The 17,647-nt window shown below is 37.5% G+C and overlaps 5 protein-coding genes across 6 annotated transcripts in view; 3 read left to right on the plus strand and 2 right to left on the minus strand.

Moving 5' to 3' along the window:
• The window catches only part of LOC104700167 (centromere/kinetochore protein zw10 homolog), a 5,040-nt gene extending 1,672 nt beyond the window's left edge, over positions 1 to 3,368 (minus strand). Inside the window, exons 1-12 of one of the 2 annotated variants that reach the window (XM_010415633.2) lie at positions 2,741 to 3,368; positions 2,507 to 2,644; positions 2,223 to 2,396; positions 1,907 to 2,068; positions 1,552 to 1,782; positions 1,313 to 1,471; positions 1,141 to 1,233; positions 913 to 1,008; positions 605 to 733; positions 424 to 501; positions 186 to 344; positions 8 to 107 (exon numbers count right to left, since the gene is read on the minus strand). In XM_010415633.2, the coding sequence (XP_010413935.1) occupies positions 8 to 107; positions 186 to 344; positions 424 to 501; positions 605 to 733; positions 913 to 1,008; positions 1,141 to 1,233; positions 1,313 to 1,471; positions 1,552 to 1,782; positions 1,907 to 2,068; positions 2,223 to 2,396; positions 2,507 to 2,644; positions 2,741 to 3,298 (2,077 nt within the window). In that variant the 5' untranslated portion in view covers positions 3,299 to 3,368. The remainder of the gene's footprint in view (positions 1 to 7; positions 108 to 185; positions 345 to 423; positions 502 to 604; positions 734 to 912; positions 1,009 to 1,140; positions 1,234 to 1,312; positions 1,472 to 1,551; positions 1,783 to 1,906; positions 2,069 to 2,222; positions 2,397 to 2,506; positions 2,645 to 2,740) is intronic. The other variant, XM_010415634.2, reaches the window with a different exon arrangement.
• On the plus strand, positions 3,708 to 4,266 carry LOC104700168 (protein RALF-like 17). The gene has a single exon (XM_010415635.1). The coding sequence runs from the start codon at positions 3,841 to 3,843 to the stop codon at positions 4,084 to 4,086; it is 246 nt and encodes an 81-aa protein (XP_010413937.1). The 5' UTR covers positions 3,708 to 3,840; the 3' UTR covers positions 4,087 to 4,266.
• On the minus strand, positions 5,076 to 5,514 carry LOC104700169 (protein RALF-like 20). The gene has a single exon (XM_010415637.1). The coding sequence runs from the start codon at positions 5,502 to 5,504 to the stop codon at positions 5,286 to 5,288; it is 219 nt and encodes a 72-aa protein (XP_010413939.1). The 5' UTR covers positions 5,505 to 5,514; the 3' UTR covers positions 5,076 to 5,285.
• LOC104700170 (probable serine/threonine-protein kinase DDB_G0276461) lies at positions 8,749 to 12,385 on the plus strand. The gene is made up of 8 exons (XM_010415638.2): positions 8,749 to 8,995; positions 9,542 to 10,036; positions 10,126 to 10,291; positions 10,378 to 10,428; positions 10,522 to 10,704; positions 10,777 to 10,870; positions 10,950 to 11,623; positions 11,727 to 12,385. Exons 2-8 carry the CDS (start codon positions 9,570 to 9,572, stop codon positions 12,105 to 12,107), a joined length of 2,016 nt encoding a protein of 671 aa, XP_010413940.1. The 5' UTR covers positions 8,749 to 8,995; positions 9,542 to 9,569; the 3' UTR covers positions 12,108 to 12,385.
• LOC104700171 (extensin-like) lies at positions 12,926 to 15,057 on the plus strand. The gene is made up of 7 exons (XM_010415639.2): positions 12,926 to 13,604; positions 13,887 to 13,939; positions 14,030 to 14,069; positions 14,155 to 14,232; positions 14,348 to 14,461; positions 14,554 to 14,633; positions 14,730 to 15,057. The coding sequence occupies exons 1-7, from the start codon at positions 13,062 to 13,064 to the stop codon at positions 14,821 to 14,823; spliced, it is 1,002 nt and encodes a 333-aa protein (XP_010413941.1). The 5' UTR covers positions 12,926 to 13,061; the 3' UTR covers positions 14,824 to 15,057.

Below are 17,647 nucleotides of genomic sequence, written 5' to 3' on the forward strand. Positions count from 1 at the left end.
AAAGATGGTATGAGATCATCAAGAGGACGACAAGTGTCGTCTGCAGATCTCAGTGAATCGAGTAAAGAAGATAGATTCTCCAACATGAGATAAATCAGTCTTTGTAGCTGCGAATAAATAAGCAAAACACATATTCAATAGCCAGTTAGACAATAACATTGCACAAGCGACTAGCAAAGAGATACCTGGAAAGTTTCATCAGCAGCCATGTCGTCTAGAAGAAGAATATCTCTGGCTATTCTGCGAAATACCGACTCCAAAACTACGCACATGCTTTGCTTGTAAGTTTTGGGTCGTAACACTGGCTTCCATATCATATGCACTTTCTCTAGACTAAAGACAACCTATAAAACAATTGCATCGTGTTAATAATTAAGAAGAAGGTCAGAAAAAAAGCAAGCAAATTCAAATCTAAGCATTTACCTGCTCAATGCAAAATTGTGCAGATTCAAATTGTTTCATTTGATGAGTATTCTGAAATCCATCTGCACTGTCTATAGCCTGATGATAGATGCAATATGTTAGACAAGGAATCAATACTCAATAAAATTCACACAAGATTACTTTGTACGCTTTAAGCACAGTTTTTTCCACACATATTCACCTCTCGCAAATTCGAAATTACTAAATGAACTTGTTTCTGCAAAACTTCTTCTGCCATCAGTTTAAATCTTGGGGCTACGTCAGCAAATACTGCATATTCCTTGATGGAGCTAGGGAAGCTAGCTCGATACTGTGAACAAAATTGATGATATAGTCAGCAAAAGGGGAATTATAATTTTAATCTGTTAATGAATAAGGCTGCTTAAAAAGACAATGTCTTTTGAACAAAAAAACAAAAAAGAGAATTTCTTAACCAAAGAGAGATGTTTCCAAAGATCAGTTTCTTTTGTTTAAAACATTTGTTCATACCTCAAAAGCCAATCCAAGTATCTCTTCGAACAAATATAGACAATCGTTGTGCAGAAGAACAGCAGCTTGATTGATGCCATCGAGTTGTTTCTCTAGCTTCATATTTCGAGAAAGTAAGAAAAAATAAAGATAAGAACTTGCGCAAGTTGGTGAGAGATTTTCATGTGATGAGAATCACTAGACTAATTCAGTTGTTGGTTCTTCTTTGAAACTTTTTTTTTCACTGACCTTGACAGGAACAACAGCTTCATATAGAAGGATAGAATCTCGAGCAGCGTTGTAGAACTCTGAAGCAACCCTTGCAGAAGATACACAAACATCCTGTATAAAAATGGGTTTATTATCCCAACCATGAATGGAAAATGCTCAGATTAAATTGCAGAAGTCTGAAAAGAGCCACCTCAAGCGTCTTATGCACCAAATTCATAAGTTGGGATGCAGCTTCAGATACCACACACCTTTCGGAGGAGAAAAGTAAGCAAACAATGTGCTTGGAAGAATTAATATCTAAAGATCCCACACCATCAGACTTCAAATTGGCATTCCTCATAGCAATTTCCTGAAAAAGGATTTCACAATCATGATCTTTAACATGAGAAGGTTAATATGACGATGGTGATGATGCTAATCAAATTCCACCTGGGGAATCGTGAAGTTACACTGCAACAGCAAATTTCTTGCTTTTGCTAGAATTTCTATCTTCTTTCTCGATGCAAAATGAACCTCCACATCTTCAGCATATTTGCTGAGCCTACTCTCTGCATCAGATGATGAAACAAAATTCAATTCCTGAAGAGCTGCTTCAAATTGAGAGGTCCGCTCGATAATTTTCTGAAAGTCAGCAAGTTTTGAAGCATCTTCTGGGACAACCTGACTCCAAAGGGAACAACAACCTTTTAGAAGACTACAATAGTTGAAGTTCAATGGAAAAGAGTGCTCTCTCTTTCTACCAAATCAACATGATTTCACAACTACATGAATTTTTAAAGCAAACCTTAGAAAGAAATTTCGATATGATCAGCTCTGATATCCTCGGCCACGTCAATCTCCCAAAAGAATGGATCCATGTAGAGTTTCCAAAGCATAAGGAACTGCAAACGAACTTAACAACCTTAAGAATTCCTGAATATATTGCATCTCCATCCACATCTTCAATCTGCATTCAAGAGGGTAAGTATCTAATGGTTCGGAAGACATAGACCAATGCAGAAAATACAAGAAGCACATAATCGACAGGCCACAGAAAAATAAAAAACCATGAGATGGATAGAGGCTCCTCCAGAACTCATCTATACCAGAAAAATATTTACTTTGTGATCTGAGGACTTCTTGAGCCTTAATGTCGCTTCAGTTATTTCCCCTGAGGTTTTACTTGAATCCTCCACAGCGGTAAAGGTAGATGCATGAGTTACAGCTGGGGTGATGACATGCTTGAAGATTGAGTCAGCTGCTTTCGCAAGCCCATAGTCTAACATTCCAATCACCTAGATAACATTCCCAATGACTCAGCACAGAAATAAAGTATTGAAATTGCAAAGATATAGAAGCCAATGGTTTTAGCCAGATATATAGAGGCGAAATCATAAATTCATACCTCCATAGCCTCGAGAACAGTACTAAGAGCGATTCCAGCAGTTTCACCAACGCTTAGCTGATACTTAATCTGGAGTCTACTCGACTCTAGCTCGAAACGCACTGCATTCTCCATGAATTTTGCAAGCACCTCTTGAATCTGAAATGTAGATGCAATTTTGAAGATTATAGATACCAATCTAGCCATTGGCACTGAGCTAAACTAAGGTTTCACTTTTATTCAAATCATGCTCACCTCGTCAAAGCAATTAGACCATTCCTTCCTAAGCAAAGCGTAAGCCACAGGTTCTCCATCTTCCTCTTCACCAATCCTCAACACAATTTTCAACTCTCTGATTCTCTCAGCGGCGAATCTGAAACGTCCGTTTTTCAAAGCTTCCTTCGTTTCCTGCAATGCCTCACATATTCCCACGATCGCACTCACTAAATCAAGCGATTCTCTCTTCAACTTCACTTCCTTGGTCTTCTCGGTGATCTCATCCATTACACTACGAATCTCAACATCAATCGGACGGTCAGAAACCAATTGTAGAACATCGGAGACGTCATCGGAGATCAGACGAGTCCTCGAGACAGCGTCTTGACAGAGAGAGAAGAGCTCCGAGAAATCAGAGTGATGAGCGACGAGGTAGGACTGTACTTTGGACTTGATCCGTAGGGAATGAGACTCTAAGCGGTTTTTGAGGAGGCGGAGATCCGGCGCCGATAACGGAGTGGTCGGATCGTTGAGATCGTGTCCGGCGAGAAGGTCCCGAACATTAATTGATTCAAACAATGCGTCGATCTCCGCCATGACGGAGTCACGGTGGTCGTCTTCGTCGGAGGTCGTGAGAGATCGATGACGATGGATCTTAATTGGATAGATACGAACGATGATTTTCATTTACTTTTACTATTGGGCCTAGCAAATAGTAAACTGTTGGGCTGAAGGCTCAAACTTCATTGGATTCGTTTTTTTTTTCCTCGTCACTTCGTCACGTACGTACCATTTTTTTTTTCTTCCCTATTTGCTATCGATGTTTATGTCAAATTTGAATAAGTTATTATTTGGAAGGAAGAAAAAAAAATTTAAAGACTGCAACAGTTACTTAGCCGTAAGACCAGCTCAAGAGAAAAACTCACTACTCCTTTTAAGAGTAAATTCAATTTCTTATATATATAAGCATCATTCGTAAGAGAAAGACATAACAAAAGATCACATATAACAAAATATAAAGAACAAGTTAAAAAAAGCTTTGAAAGTGATTAATTCGATTAATCTTATATTATAATTTGCTTTTCAGACAAAGACAAGAGAAGAGAGCTAGAGAGCGAGAGAGAGAAGGTGTGCGAGCCATGGCTGCATCTAGAGAATTTATCATCTGTTGTTTCTTGACACTTCTCTTATGCAATTTCTTCATGAGAGGGGTCGACTCTGGTGGTGCTGCTGCGGACGTCAGCAGAGGAGGATGTGGCGTTGGCGATGGTAGCCTTGGGGACGATAACGAGCGGTGTGTGGATCAGGCGGTACTGAAAGATGACGACGACGATGACGTGGATGATGTTTACAAAGTGATCAACAAGATGAGGATATATGCTTGATATCGATCATGCATGGTTCATAATTCGTTATTTACACCTTTTCTTTTTTTTCGTTTTCATTTTGTTTTCTCAAGTTTCGTCGTTTTCCTTATATAAATGAGAGAGATTGTGATCCGAAGAAGGTAAACCTGTTGCCTTAATTATATATACTAGCTTTCTATTTTTTTTGGATAAAATGAGTAAATGACGTATTATCACATATATTTCTTGATTATTAATTTATAATGATGAGAGATTATGTGGGATGATATATACCTCATTGTTTGAAACTGTGTAGAAAACTACCACACATAATTAACACAAGCTTATGTACATTTTAATTACACCAATAAAAAATTGATCTTTTATATAACGAATAACAGCCTCCATTACCGCTACCATGCATGTGTAATGGCAATGCCAATTATACTTAGTTTCTAGCACACCACAACTTCTGGAAGGATTCTCAAAACTTTTAGACATCAGCCATGTTCTTTTGCTAAATGCTGCGACAGCGACATGTAAAGAAGAAAAACAGTATCGCCGGAGAGAACAATACACAGAGATGAGAGGAGAAGTGCTGCAGATGTTGAACACAGATAAGATTGACTTGCCGCTGTTATTTTCAGCAATCAATATGATGCCATCGCGACTTATCTAGATCTGTAATTTTCAAGCTCACGGTGTCATTTAACAGTGCTGCTACTTCGTTTGACACGTTGTTTCAATCTGTCGCTGCCGCGATAGTTTAGTAAATTTTTTAACCTTTCTGTTCATTTCCGCTTACTCCCTAGTCCCGACCATGAAATATATAACCTGGTTGTTGTATTTGTTTTGTCATTGTGTTATCAATCCGGTTCAAAATCACACCATATATGTTGTTAGAAAAAAATGAATTATATTTATACATAGTTGACAATTTAAGGAATTAAAATAATTATTTGAGACCATGAATTATAGGTTTGATTTTGAAAAAAAAAGTATTAAATTATGTAAATAATACACCGCAATGGTTACACAATTTAGATCAATTAACAATATATCAGTAGCTTACTATACTAGTATATCAACTAGCTACTACTTTTTAAAAAAGTTATTCTCGTAAAATAGTTACAAAATTTTGGTATTTCATAGTTTAATTACAAAAAAAAATATGAAAAATTAATTCTTATTTGTGTAAAATTATTTCTTTATTTTCAAAAAAGATATATTTTACTGTATTAACCACCACGGCATCTATGGCTAGGTTCGCAACCTCGTGTGTATGGGTTAGCCGGTTGCATCTTGCAACCTGGTGGAGACCCAGGAGGACAACCTTTGGGTTCATCTGTTCGCATAGCTGGATTGCCTATGGTTTTTGCTTCCGTCGTGCTCATGACTATAGCTATAATAATCATAAGAGCGAATGATTGTATAATTGTTTTCTTGGATATAACCATTTTTCCTCAATAATTGATGTTCTTACTTCTTTTTTCTAATAAACATTGGCGATATTATATAACGTGGATTTGCTGCTAAATAAAGAATGTTTACGATAGGTTTAGTCATTTGTAACCATTGAATGTTTTCTTCGAGTTGCGCATTGTTTGGTGAACCATACTTATTAATATTGTGTAAAAATAGTGAAAATGATGGAATGTAGACTGCCGTTTAAAAAAAAATATATATATATATATATATATATATATATATATATATATATATATACGTAATGTAGATTGTAGATTGCCGTTTAAATAATATATATACATTTTATATAATCAGAGTTGTTTCTAGTATATTTTAGAGGCTCTAAACAGCTAAATAAAATATGGTTCTTTTATTATATTCAAATTAAAATTTAGTATAGGTTTACTTCATAAAAGAAACTCATATGCTTACATTATTAAAGTTTTATTTTTTAAGATTTTACGATTTTGCATAGGAAAGACATTGCCGAAGCACGAATATTATAAAATGTATCTTGTACATATGTTTTCCATTACAACCAGGATTTAGACATGTACCCGAAAGGAAACTCTATGGATGGATATGTGTCTTTGTTTTTGACGGTAACCGATTACGTGACAAAACGGATCAACGTTGGCCGTCTACAAATTGAAAGTGTTGGACCAATTTAGACGCAATCACCATGAAACTAGTATATACTTATATCTCCCTTTCTATACGTTCTTTTCACCATATAAACCGTTTGCTCCACTTTGACAAAAAAAAATGTGTATAAATAAGCGGCTTGCTAATATAATATTGGGAAATTTGAGTCTATAACCAAGAAAAAAACTTTAATTCATTGTCAACTACTCTAACCATGAAACTGTTATATACTGTATATTTTATATATTAATGACTAATTTATCTTTATCAACACCATTTTCAACCACCACCTTTTATCACCACCGCCAGCAATCGACTTATGGCCACCACCTTCAATCACCACCTTCTATCACCACCGCCGGCAACCGACCTACGGCCACCACCTTCAACCACCACCTTCTATCACCACCGCCGGCAACCGATCAAATTAATTAATGTTCCTATTTCTTTATGGGAATTTAGGTTGGGTTTTCTAGCTAAACCGGCTGAATTAATAACTGGTGCCAAGGATAGGGTGGCATGGGGAGCAAATCCGAATGGTCTTTTCACGGTACGTTCTTCTTACTGTATTTTATCAAAACAGAATGTACCAAAAGTGAATATGGGAAGCTTCTTTGGAAGAGTTTGGAGATCCATTCTACTTGAAAGAGTTTGAGTCTTTCTCTGGTTGGTTTCTAACCAAGTGATCATGACAAATGCTGAGCGGCTACGGCGTCATTTAAGTGATTCAGGGATTTGTCGAGCTTAATTAACACTTTGTTCGATGTGATGATTTTGCCTACACAGTTCCATAAACCAACCTATAAGGGCGCTAGTCAAGACCGAAAGCACATCTTCAAGCAGGGGATCCAATTTTTCAAGAAACAAGCTCACCAGTTCAGAACAAAGCCAAACATTATGATCCCCATATATAATCCCCACTTACCAACTCGTACCGCAGCAAAGATACAAGCAAACCCTCGAGTCCCACACTCAAAACAGCGATCATCTCCTTTGTTAACCAGCTAAACCTTAGCAGACTCAACAAGCTTACCATACAGTTCAACAACAAAAAACCTGTGAAAAACGCATACCCATCAGTGACGAGAGCATGTAGATGCTTTGATGTGGGTTTATACTTTAGAGGAACCCGAACCGAACCGCATAACACGTACGCTATAAACAATGACTCTATTGAGCTAAAGAAACTCTTGCTAGCTGATCAGGGATTTCACGGGAAAACGGTGGCTGCAGTTTCGGCTCGAGACTCTCAAAGGCTTGATGCAATGGCAGTTCAAGATGTTTGTGCAGGTGCCATTGAGTCTCTTCCCGCTTTGACATTTTTATATAAGATGTTTCACTTGAAGATGTTGTGTTGACTGAAGTTTTGTAAGGTTTAGAACATGTGGTGAAATCTCTAATAAGTGATTGTAATGGATGAGACATGGATACAAAGATACATCGTAGACGTCTCAGTGATGGTGCAACAGTTAAGACAAAGACAATGGACAGAACTGACACAGAGGATGAAGTATTACATTGATACAAGTACTGGTACATCAAACCTTAAGTAGAGATTGGTGATGATGTTGTCACAGTGATTGACACAAAGCAGAAAAGAAGATAAGGTGTTGAATCAAGAACTCTACAGTTGGATATATTAGAGGATGTATCAAACGTCTGAAGCAGTTCTTGTACTAGTTCCGACGCTAATACAAGAAGTAGTACAAGAAGCTGAATTGAGGAGTTTGAGTACATAAGCTTAAGGCCGACTTGGACAAGCCAAGTGGCAGCTGCTTAGCTGGATGGACATCTTGAATGGAAGATTCAAGATGAGATCATGAAGAGAAACTTTCCTTATCCAAAAAGAAAAAGGAAAGTTCTCAATTTCTTATTTGTTGAATAATAGGAAAGTTGCCAACCCTAGGGGTTGGGCAATTGATATAAATACTGAGAAGGCGCTTCATGAAGACTTGTGCGCTTCAAGGTAGTTTTGAGAGATGCACACAAGATGTCTGGTGTCGCCCCATCAATAAGATAGATAGATCTTTTGATGGTTTATTCATCTAGAAAAGAATGATAGGCATAATAGTACTTGTATCATATGCAATTGTAATTACTATCTTGTTCTAGTGAATTTCATCTGGACTAGGTCCCAATGATGTATGAAAAACCGAACCCCATTAACAAAGTTTGTGTGTTATTTACTTTATGCTCATAAAAACAGATCCTAACTAGACCACAAATATGCGTTTTCATCACTAATAGGAGAAAACAAACGAGTCTGTCTATTTCCGAGTGATATTAACCTCTTTGACAATGATCTATCTATTATGATGAGAACTACATTCTAGAATTAGAACACAACAGAAAGAGTAAATCATCTCTATATTTGCAACAAAGGTTAATCTGAAATTGTATCTCTCTTGTAAGTGTAGATAACAATTTGAAATACAAACTTATATAATAATATAGGTGATCATGATAATTATACATGTACATTGAACAAATGTGAAATAATCAAAAATAATAAAAAAAAATAGGTATGGAGGAGGAGTGTCACGTCCACGTTCAGGTTCACGTCTTTTATTTGGGGGTTATATTATACAAAACTAATAAAATGTTCTTATCTCACTTTCCTTTCTATTCCCGGATTTGCCGCTTTCTTCTTCTTCTTCTTCTTCTTCTTCATCATCATCATCACATCTCTCTCTCAAATCGGCTTTTAAAGCTGTCTCCTTTCTAAGCCAAAAGCGAACGCAGATCTTAATGCAGCTACACTGATTTCGATTTTTAGGCTTTTTGCGTGATTGGATTTGCTCTATTTGGTTTGATCAGCATCTGGGTTTTTGCAAAGGTACAATTTTTACACACTCTCTCTATCTCTTGTGATTGGGTTTGATTGATCTGCTGATTCCATGTTTGAGAGGGTGAGATCTCGATTATCCGGGATTCTTTCAGATTTTGTATTGATTCTAGTGGTTAATCGTTGGTTAGATGTTCATCGTGTTTCTTCTCTTGTTAAAAGTTTGTGGAGAATCTGATTTAGAGATATAGTGTGAAGTGGAGTTTGAGCTGGATTGTTCTGGATGATGATAAAGTCTTGTACTTGATACCATATCTGACCATAGTCGCCAGATTCTTTATAGGATCTATCTAGTATGATCTGGTTTCTCTGATCAGGGATTCAGCTTTTAGCTCTGTGAGTACTTTATCTGATTTGGTCATAAAAAGACAAGATCTAGTTGATTGATTGCTTAATTGTTTAGCAGATTGCGCACTTGATCATTATCTTTGTATATCTCATTAGGATACATTTGATTTGCGGCATCTCCTATTGATCCTGATAGCTTGTTTTCCCAAGGTTTTTGTTTGGAATGTAACAGATTTTATGTTTATGCAGCATTCTTATTACTTCCACTGATTCAAACATGTGGAAGTTTAAACCGTTTGCTCAGAAAGAACCTGCGGGTCTCGAAGGTCGATATCTAGAGATAGGAAATCTAAAAGTTCAGGTTAGAAACGTTATTGCGGAAGGAGGTTTCTCCAGCGTTTACTTAGCTCAAGATGCAAATCACGCGTCAAAGCAATATGCTCTGAAGCACATCATCTGCAATGATGAGGAGTCGCTTGAACTTGTAATGAAAGAGATCTCGGTTCTGAAATCTCTCAAGGGACATCCTAATGTTGTCACACTCTATGCACATGGTATCTTGGATATGGGGAGGAACAAAAAAGAAGCTCTTTTGGCTATGGAACTTTGTGGTAAATCTCTTGTGGATGTGCTTGAGAATAGAGGGGCTGGTTACTTTGAAGAGAAACAAGCTCTTACGATTTTGAGAGATGTGTGTAATGCTGTCTTTGCAATGCATTGTCAGTCCCCACGCGTTGCCCACAGGTATACATGTTGTATCAATATATTTCTTTCGTTTTCACATTAGTAAGCGATATAAATTGATGTTATATTGTTGTTGTTAATGGTGACAGAGACTTGAAGGCTGAGAATCTTCTATTGAACTCAGATGGACAGTGGAAATTATGCGATTTTGGAAGTGTTTCGACAAATCACAAGATTTTCGAAAGAGCAGAAGAGATGGGCATTGAAGAAGATAATATTAGAAAATACACAACACCAACATATAGAGCTCCTGAGGTTTGACTGGTGTTCCTATGCAGATTATAAGAGTTTCAAAAGTGATAAAAAAAATGATGATTGATTCATGTCTTTATTGGAAATAGATGTGGGATCTCTATCGAAGGGAGATGATAAGCGAGAAGGTCGATATATGGGTATGTCATGTGAAACACTTTTTTCAATTTCTGTCCACATTGTTAATCAGTTAGGTCCATACTGAAGTTTTTTATTTTCTCTACAATTTTTAGGCTCTTGGATGTCTACTGTTTCGGATTTGCTATTTTAAAAATGCATTTGATGGAGTATCAAAGCTGCAGATTTTAAACGGGAATTATCGTATTCCAGAATCTCCTAAATACAGTGTATTTGTTACGGATCTCATCAAAGATATGCTTCAAGCTTCACCTGATGAACGACCAGATATTACACAGGTTTTTTTGTTCTTTTTGCTCCTTCTCAGTTGATGAAACTTGCAATGTCTCTAACAACATGCCCATCTACAGATTTGGTTTCGTGTCAACGAGCAGCTTCCTGCTAATTCACAGAAGTCACTTCCTGATCGACCACCTGAAATGCAATCTACTGGAGTCCATGATGGTATAGTGTAGAAAACCAAGTTTTGGATAGCTTCTCAAAGAAAGATGTGATTTCTCTTGATCCTTGTGAATTTTGACAGGTGTATCAAAATCAGCAAATAAATCTTCTTCAGGACCTCGCCGAAGTCCGCCACCACCACCACCATCTTCTGGAGAGTCAGATAGTGGAGGATCGCTTGGTGCCTTTTGGGCGACTCAGCACGCTAAAGCCTCTGTTGTATCAGAAGATAACAAAAGCATGCCTAAATTTGATGAACCAAATAGCCACAACAGTAACACATCTAAATCCGAAAGAGTTCGTGTGGATAGTCATCATCCCAAAAAGCCTAGTCCAATGAGAGGAGAGGCTCGTGGTACGCAGCGAAAGAAAGATCTTGAAACTACGGTTTCTCAGAAGGATACAAGTCCTGCTGCAACCAATAGTAGGACAAGAGTGTCCAAGGATGACGCCTTTAACTCGTTTGTTGCTGACTTCGATACCACGAAGCTAGATAGCGGCAATAAACCTGGAAAAGAAGAGGCGTTGGTAGCTGAGATAGAGAGATTAAAAGATGAGTTGAAGCAAACAAATGCAGAGAAGGCTGAGATAACGGCTAAGTTTGAAAAGCTTTCTGCTATCTGCAGATCGCAGAGGCAAGAGTTGCAGGATCTCAAACAAACACTTGCCTCCAAAAGTGCCTCACCATCACCAAGCAGAGATTCTTCACAAAATCAACCCTCTCCAGGGATGCATTCCGTTTCATCAACTCCTTCGGTATTGTTATCATCTTGGTTCTTGTTCATATAAAAGCTTAGACACCCATAGACGAGTTTGCATCAATGTATATCTTATGATTCTCATGTTCTTGATGAAACAGAGAGAAAAGATGGAAGGAAATATGTGGGAACTACAAAAGGACAGATCTGATTGGTCAACTGGAAGCTCGGATCCAAATTCATGGCAACCTTTTAGTGATGATGCGAAACCCGTGTTGGAGTCTGCATCGAAGGGTAACAATACGAGTAATCAGTCTGTGAGAACAAAAAGTAAACCGGCTTCTGCCGCAGGTACTCAGGGTTTTGAGGCATGGGGTTTCGAGACAGAATCCTTCAGAGCTGCTACACCATCTTCAGCAGCTACTTCTGCTTCGGCAACACAAAGATCCATGGGTTCTGGAAACACTTCACAGAGATACGGGAGCACAAAGATGAGAGAAAACCAGAAAACAGCTCAACCTGCTGGATGGGCTGGCTTCTAAAAACTCACTCTAATGCGCATTGCGATTTATTCCTCTTGCAAAAACAGCAGCTTCGTATTGCCATTACAGAATCTTGAATCTTTTTTTGTAGATGATGATCAACCCCTGCTTTTGTGCTGCTAAATATACCCACGCCATCAATTCTAGTATTTTTATGTAGATTCTGAAACTTGTTACACATCTGGTTTTTGGGGTTTATGTATATCGCATTTCTGGCCTGTGGTATTTAAATATTGGAATGAACGAATGAGAGAACACTGCTTCTTCTTTTTGTATAATCAAAATCCATTGTTACCATATTTGTGATTTTATTGGGTTAGAGACTTACTAGAAGTTAACTCACTCATACAGTAATTACTTTACTGGTGCTGGACAAATCTCACGTTGTTTCTCCTTTTCTACCCAACCAACCAAACCATAACTAGATTCTCATATATCACAATCAAAATCATCTAAACAAAAGATGATATATCACCAGAAACGAATTGAAACTGATTAAACTGATTAAATACACAATCTCAAACTTATTAACACCTCTGCCTATATATGTAGATAACCGCATATTCAATTCTTTGTAATTCAAAATCTTTGATTAGTTGTAAATTAAAATCTTTTATTGGTGAAAAAACTCATAAATCAAAATCTTCATTCCCTCTACAAATTTCTTGAAGTTTTTTAAATTAATTAACTTACATTTATTGTAGTTGTATGGTGTACGTTGTAGATTATCAACATCATTCCAATTTCAAATTTTATTAAAGTCACATTGAACCGGACCCGAATAGACAAAAACACCGAACCAAAACTTCATGTACCGATCCCTAGTTAGAACTTCAAGCTCTCTCGTGTTGTGTCCTAGAAAAAAAACAAAAGTTAAAGCTACCAAATTTGAATCTTTCCCTTTTAATTCGTTTTCCCCAAATTTCTCCGATATCAAATTCCAGCCGCCGGAGAATGTCCACCCCCGATCCCAATCCCAATCCCAATCCCATTCCCAATCCCTCCGTCTCTGTACCAGTATCGCGTCCTATCGTCACCGCATCCGTATCTCCGGTGACACAAACCAACGCAGTCAGAACGCCGTCGTCTCAACCTCCTCCACCACCAGCTCCGTCGTCGTACAGAGCAATAGCTCCGGTTCATCGTTATCCTCATCCTCATCAAAATCACTACACTCATCCTTTACCGATCAGGCGTTCGAATCCCGTTGCTGGCTCGCCTCACCCACACCCAGACCCGTCCAGTCTTATATACCCGTTTGGTTCTTCGGGTGGAGGGTATCCTACCCGACCCGCTAGACCTGTTGCTAATCCTGTGGGTAGTCCAGGTGGGTATCGTCCTCGGCCTGTTTATGCATACCACCATGGCCAATTTGGGTCGAATTTGGATCCTATGGTTCAGCAGTACATGAGAGCTCCGCTTCCTCAGAATCAACAACAATCTCCTCAACTTGGGTCGGGTCATATGAAGGGTGTTCCTCATTTTTTGCAACCTCGGGTTAGTAGTAATCGTTTCCTATACTATAAAATTTCGATTCTTTGAATTAAATTCCATAGTTGTGCAATAGATTGATTTGTATGTTTCATATGTTAAAGCTTTTTAGCTTGTGGTGGTTAGTGAAAAGGTTTATGTTAAAGCTTAGTGATTGTAGTCAGTGGACCTGTGTCTCTAATGAACTTAACTTGAAAAGGTTGTAAAACTTCTGTTAGATCACAGCAAGTGTTTGAATTGTTTATGTTCTTTGGGTGAGGTTACATTTTGTAAATTTTTGATTGTTAGGCCACTCCTTCTCCAACTTCAATTCTAGACAATGTTGGGCATAAAAAGGCCAGGTACTATCTTATTTTCCACTATGCATAGTTAAATTAGAATCTACAACAGAAACTTAATAATGATTTCTGTTTCTTTTGTATGGTGTTTAGAAGCCGGGATGATGCTCTGGTACTTGTTAGAAAAAGAAAGGTGAAGCTTTTTCCTTATCTTTTATTCTTTTATGGTTTTTGCAGTATCGTTCGAAACTACTTACTTTTTTTATGTGTGTTTTCAGGTTAGAATATCAGAGGGAGCTTCATTATATTCACTGTGTAGATCTTGGTTGAGAAATGGTGCTCATGAGGGAATTCAGGTTCGCATCAATGACTACTTTTGCTCTGTACCATGATGTAGCATTCGGAATTTTATATATCTATTTTTGACATAAATAGACTGTACCTTTGGAAAATTAATGACTTTGTTTACAGCCGCAGCGAAGTGATACAATGACATGTTTGCCAAAGCCTTTGCCTGCGGATACGATGGAGACAAGTTTGCCCAAAGATTCAGTTGAAGAACCAAATAACGAAGAAGACAAAGAGGTTTAGTGCCTCTCTGATTTCTTTGTAAAATGCTAATGGTGAAGGGTAATGTTAAGTTTGATGATTTACTTCAACTCTTTGATGAACTTCAGGACGAGGAATCTGTGAAACATTTGTCAGAATCTGATCTTTTGAAAAGACATGTAGACCGAGCTAAGAAGGTCCGCGCTCGGTGAGTCCCAACAACATATCAATCAAAGCAAAGTGGTTTTTTTTCAGTGAGATTGAATTTTGTGAACAAAAATTGCGGGTTTGTTTTGTTTTTCAGATTGAGAGAGGAACGGTCAAAGAGAATCGCAAGGTACAAGGCAAGGTTGGCTCTTCTTCTGCCACCATTTGGAGAGCAATGCAGGAACGAATAAGGAGATAAAGTTAGGGACATCTGTGTGAATATTCTTGCAGTTGGTTTAGGAATGACATAAGGTTACCTTAGAGCCAGAGGTGTGTTGTGTGTGTAATGTAAGAAAGATTATCTCTGGATGAGATTCTCTTCACACTAGTAGATGATTCTAAACTGTGATCAACACTCTCATAATTTTCTCAGATGGTTATAACTTAATATACCGCTATCATATGTTATTCTTAGCTTCGTGTTCTTTCTTTACTTTTAAAATTTTAATCATATATATACATTACATAGATTGTTTCTCCCCCTTTATTCGTAGTTTTTTATTTTTATGTATATGCATGTTATCTTTTGACCANCAAAAAAAAAAAAAAAAAAAAGTATATGCATGTTATCTAATATTCGAGTTTACTCGTGAGGTTAAGTTCTTTTCTCGCTTTAGTTTTGGGTACTGAGCAGCTGGATCGATCACCATGTGCCAATGTGGTCGGTCGATCATAATTTGAGAGACTGATCAACCATCCTTGGAAGCACACGCACATTAATTATAGCCATTTTGAATCTTCTATAATAAAAAAATTATTACTTCCAAGTTCCAACTCCTAAATGATATGAAATGATACTAAAAGCCTAAAACTATCATAAATGATATAGAATGATACTCCTGTTTGAATACGGCAGAAATGACTGTTCCAGTTTGATATTTGTTGGCATACGCATTTTGTAATTACTCTGATAATATGGTGTCCATTGAATAAAGATTTCTAGTTACTATAGCCATTATTGATCTTTCTCGAAAGTCAGATTCATGAATCCATTAATGGTCTCTTGAAGGGCATTGATTGTAGTACCCAACTTATCGAATCACAAAGTCATATTCCTCTGTTTTTGTCCAACGCTAAGGAGCTGTGGAGTGAATAGACCTGTCAAGAAACCAACTCTGTCTCTCAGGGACTATTCTAAAGACTCCGTTGAAGGGAATGCACGACTTTTGTGGTCTTCCTCTTGAGGAAAGTTGTTGTCTTGTAATGAAGAAGTTCCTTTATTATTTTGTTTTGTAACTGTGGTGGGAAATTCTTGCTTATTTGGGAAGGGTATATGAACCAGAATCCTGATAATAGGAAGAAGATTTGGTGTGCGGAAATCGTGATAGAAGAACGTGATGATGGAGTTGAGAGGGTTGATGTTTTGCGTACCGTCCCTAGAATATGTCAGCTCTTGTATTGCCTCGTTGTCTCGGTTTGATTGACTTGTAACCAGGTATGAGGTTCGAACTGTAGGATCTAACTGTAGTATCACTAAGTTAGGCCTTCACTATCTTTCTCTACACTTATATATACACGGATCCCTTTTGGCTAAGTCAATGGAGAGTTTGAGCTTATTTTTGTTTGATAAAAAGGTTGATTCTTTCGTTTTACAGTTTGCCAAAATTGTAGATTATAAAGTTTTTCTTTCCCTATATGTTGGACTTAGTATGAATGGATTGTTGATCAGTTTAGAAAGAGGAGATGGAAGAGGCAAAAGGAGAGAAGGAGATGATCAATAGTAGCTACATTTTGTTAAACTAGCTACTACGGCTAATTTAGCATGTCGATATAATTTGCCTAAACTCTTGCAATTTACGAATCTGATTCTTTGTGTTGTGCTATATCATCCTGGTAACTGAGTCTTTCTTTACTAACAAGTAGGGATCATCCTTCACGGACCAAACATAGATTACTCTTTGCCTCATGATCAAACAGATATTCTCCTCTTGTAAAAATCTCACCAAATGATCTTTCACACCTGATTTGAGTTTGGCTTCAGAAAGTTAAAACCATCTTCGTCAATAAATGGTGAGTAGTGTCTTCAACATTTTAAATGATGCTTCTTATATGTTCTGATAACAATGAAAACTTTAGTTTGTCTCACAACTACAACTGAAAACAAATGTACACATCAAACTGCAAATTCAATTGTTATATATAAACAGAAGAAAAACACACTCCAGTTGAACCATACAAAAAGAAATTGTGAAATATCCTTATTACATATTCCTAAATCACAGCTTTTGCCTAATGGAATTTAAGTGTGACTACACTAGTCTAATTTACCAAAAGAATAAACAACCAAAGCTGTCAAGTCACAAGTCTACTAATATCTTGTCTTTTGCTTATGACACTATCCTTGAAGAAGAACTCAAGGCTGGACAATGTTTACGGTTTTGAGAATCTTTCAAAGGTGTCTGCTTCTTCTTCATCTCGAGAGTTGTTCTTGATGCTGGTAAAACAGGCTTGCAAACGCTAGGCTTGTAATTAATCTTTCCCGTTTCATGAGCCTTGGATCTAGGGTTTTCAGAAAGCTTCATTGGTAGAGATCTCGCTGCAATAGACTTGCATTCTCCTTTAGGCTTGTGTTGAATCTCCCCTGTCTCAAGAGGTCTAGATCTATGACCGTCTGTCTTGTCCAATACTTGAACAGAAGCATCAGGCTTGTGTTGTTTTAGATGAGTCTTGTTGTCCCTCAAGTCAGATAATTTCACCAGACGTCGACGTTTCTTTGCCTGAACTGAAAAGGACTTGCGATCACCATCATCAATTTGTTTAATCTCTGCGGTTTTTTCCTGAGACCTAGATCGGGCTTTGTTGCAAGTAGAAGAGTTTGGTCCGCCTGAGTAAAAAAGAGTCTTCATCCATGAGTTGAACAAGAGATTAGCTTCCATTCGCAACTTAGGGTTTTCGTGATCTCTTAGACTCGCCAACGGAGGGATCGCATTGGAATGACAAAGATCTTTGACAGAGAGATTCAAGTTCTGCTTCATGTATCGTAGAATATCAAAACAGCGATCATCATCATGTGAT

Source organism: Camelina sativa, chromosome 7 (assembly GCF_000633955.1).
Source record: "Camelina sativa cultivar DH55 chromosome 7, Cs, whole genome shotgun sequence".
NCBI lineage: Eukaryota > Viridiplantae > Streptophyta > Magnoliopsida > Brassicales > Brassicaceae > Camelina > Camelina sativa.

Coding starts and splice junctions, on each gene's coding strand:
- LOC104700168 (XM_010415635.1), top strand. CDS start 3,841: ATGGCTGCATCTAGAGAATTTATCATCTGTTGTTTCTTGACACTTCTC.
- LOC104700169 (XM_010415637.1), bottom strand. CDS start 5,504: ATGGTTATATCCAAGAAAACAATTATACAATCATTCGCTCTTATGATT.
- LOC104700170 (XM_010415638.2), top strand. CDS start 9,570: ATGTGGAAGTTTAAACCGTTTGCTCAGAAAGAACCTGCGGGTCTCGAA. Junction 10,292..10,377: donor CAACATATAGAGCTCCTGAG/GTTTGACTGGTG, acceptor TATTGGAAATAG/ATGTGGGATCTCTATCGAAG. Junction 10,429..10,521: donor GCGAGAAGGTCGATATATGG/GTATGTCATGTG, acceptor TACAATTTTTAG/GCTCTTGGATGTCTACTGTT.
- LOC104700171 (XM_010415639.2), top strand. CDS start 13,062: ATGTCCACCCCCGATCCCAATCCCAATCCCAATCCCATTCCCAATCCC. Junction 14,070..14,154: donor TACTTGTTAGAAAAAGAAAG/GTGAAGCTTTTT, acceptor GTGTGTTTTCAG/GTTAGAATATCAGAGGGAGC. Junction 14,233..14,347: donor GTGCTCATGAGGGAATTCAG/GTTCGCATCAAT, acceptor CTTTGTTTACAG/CCGCAGCGAAGTGATACAAT.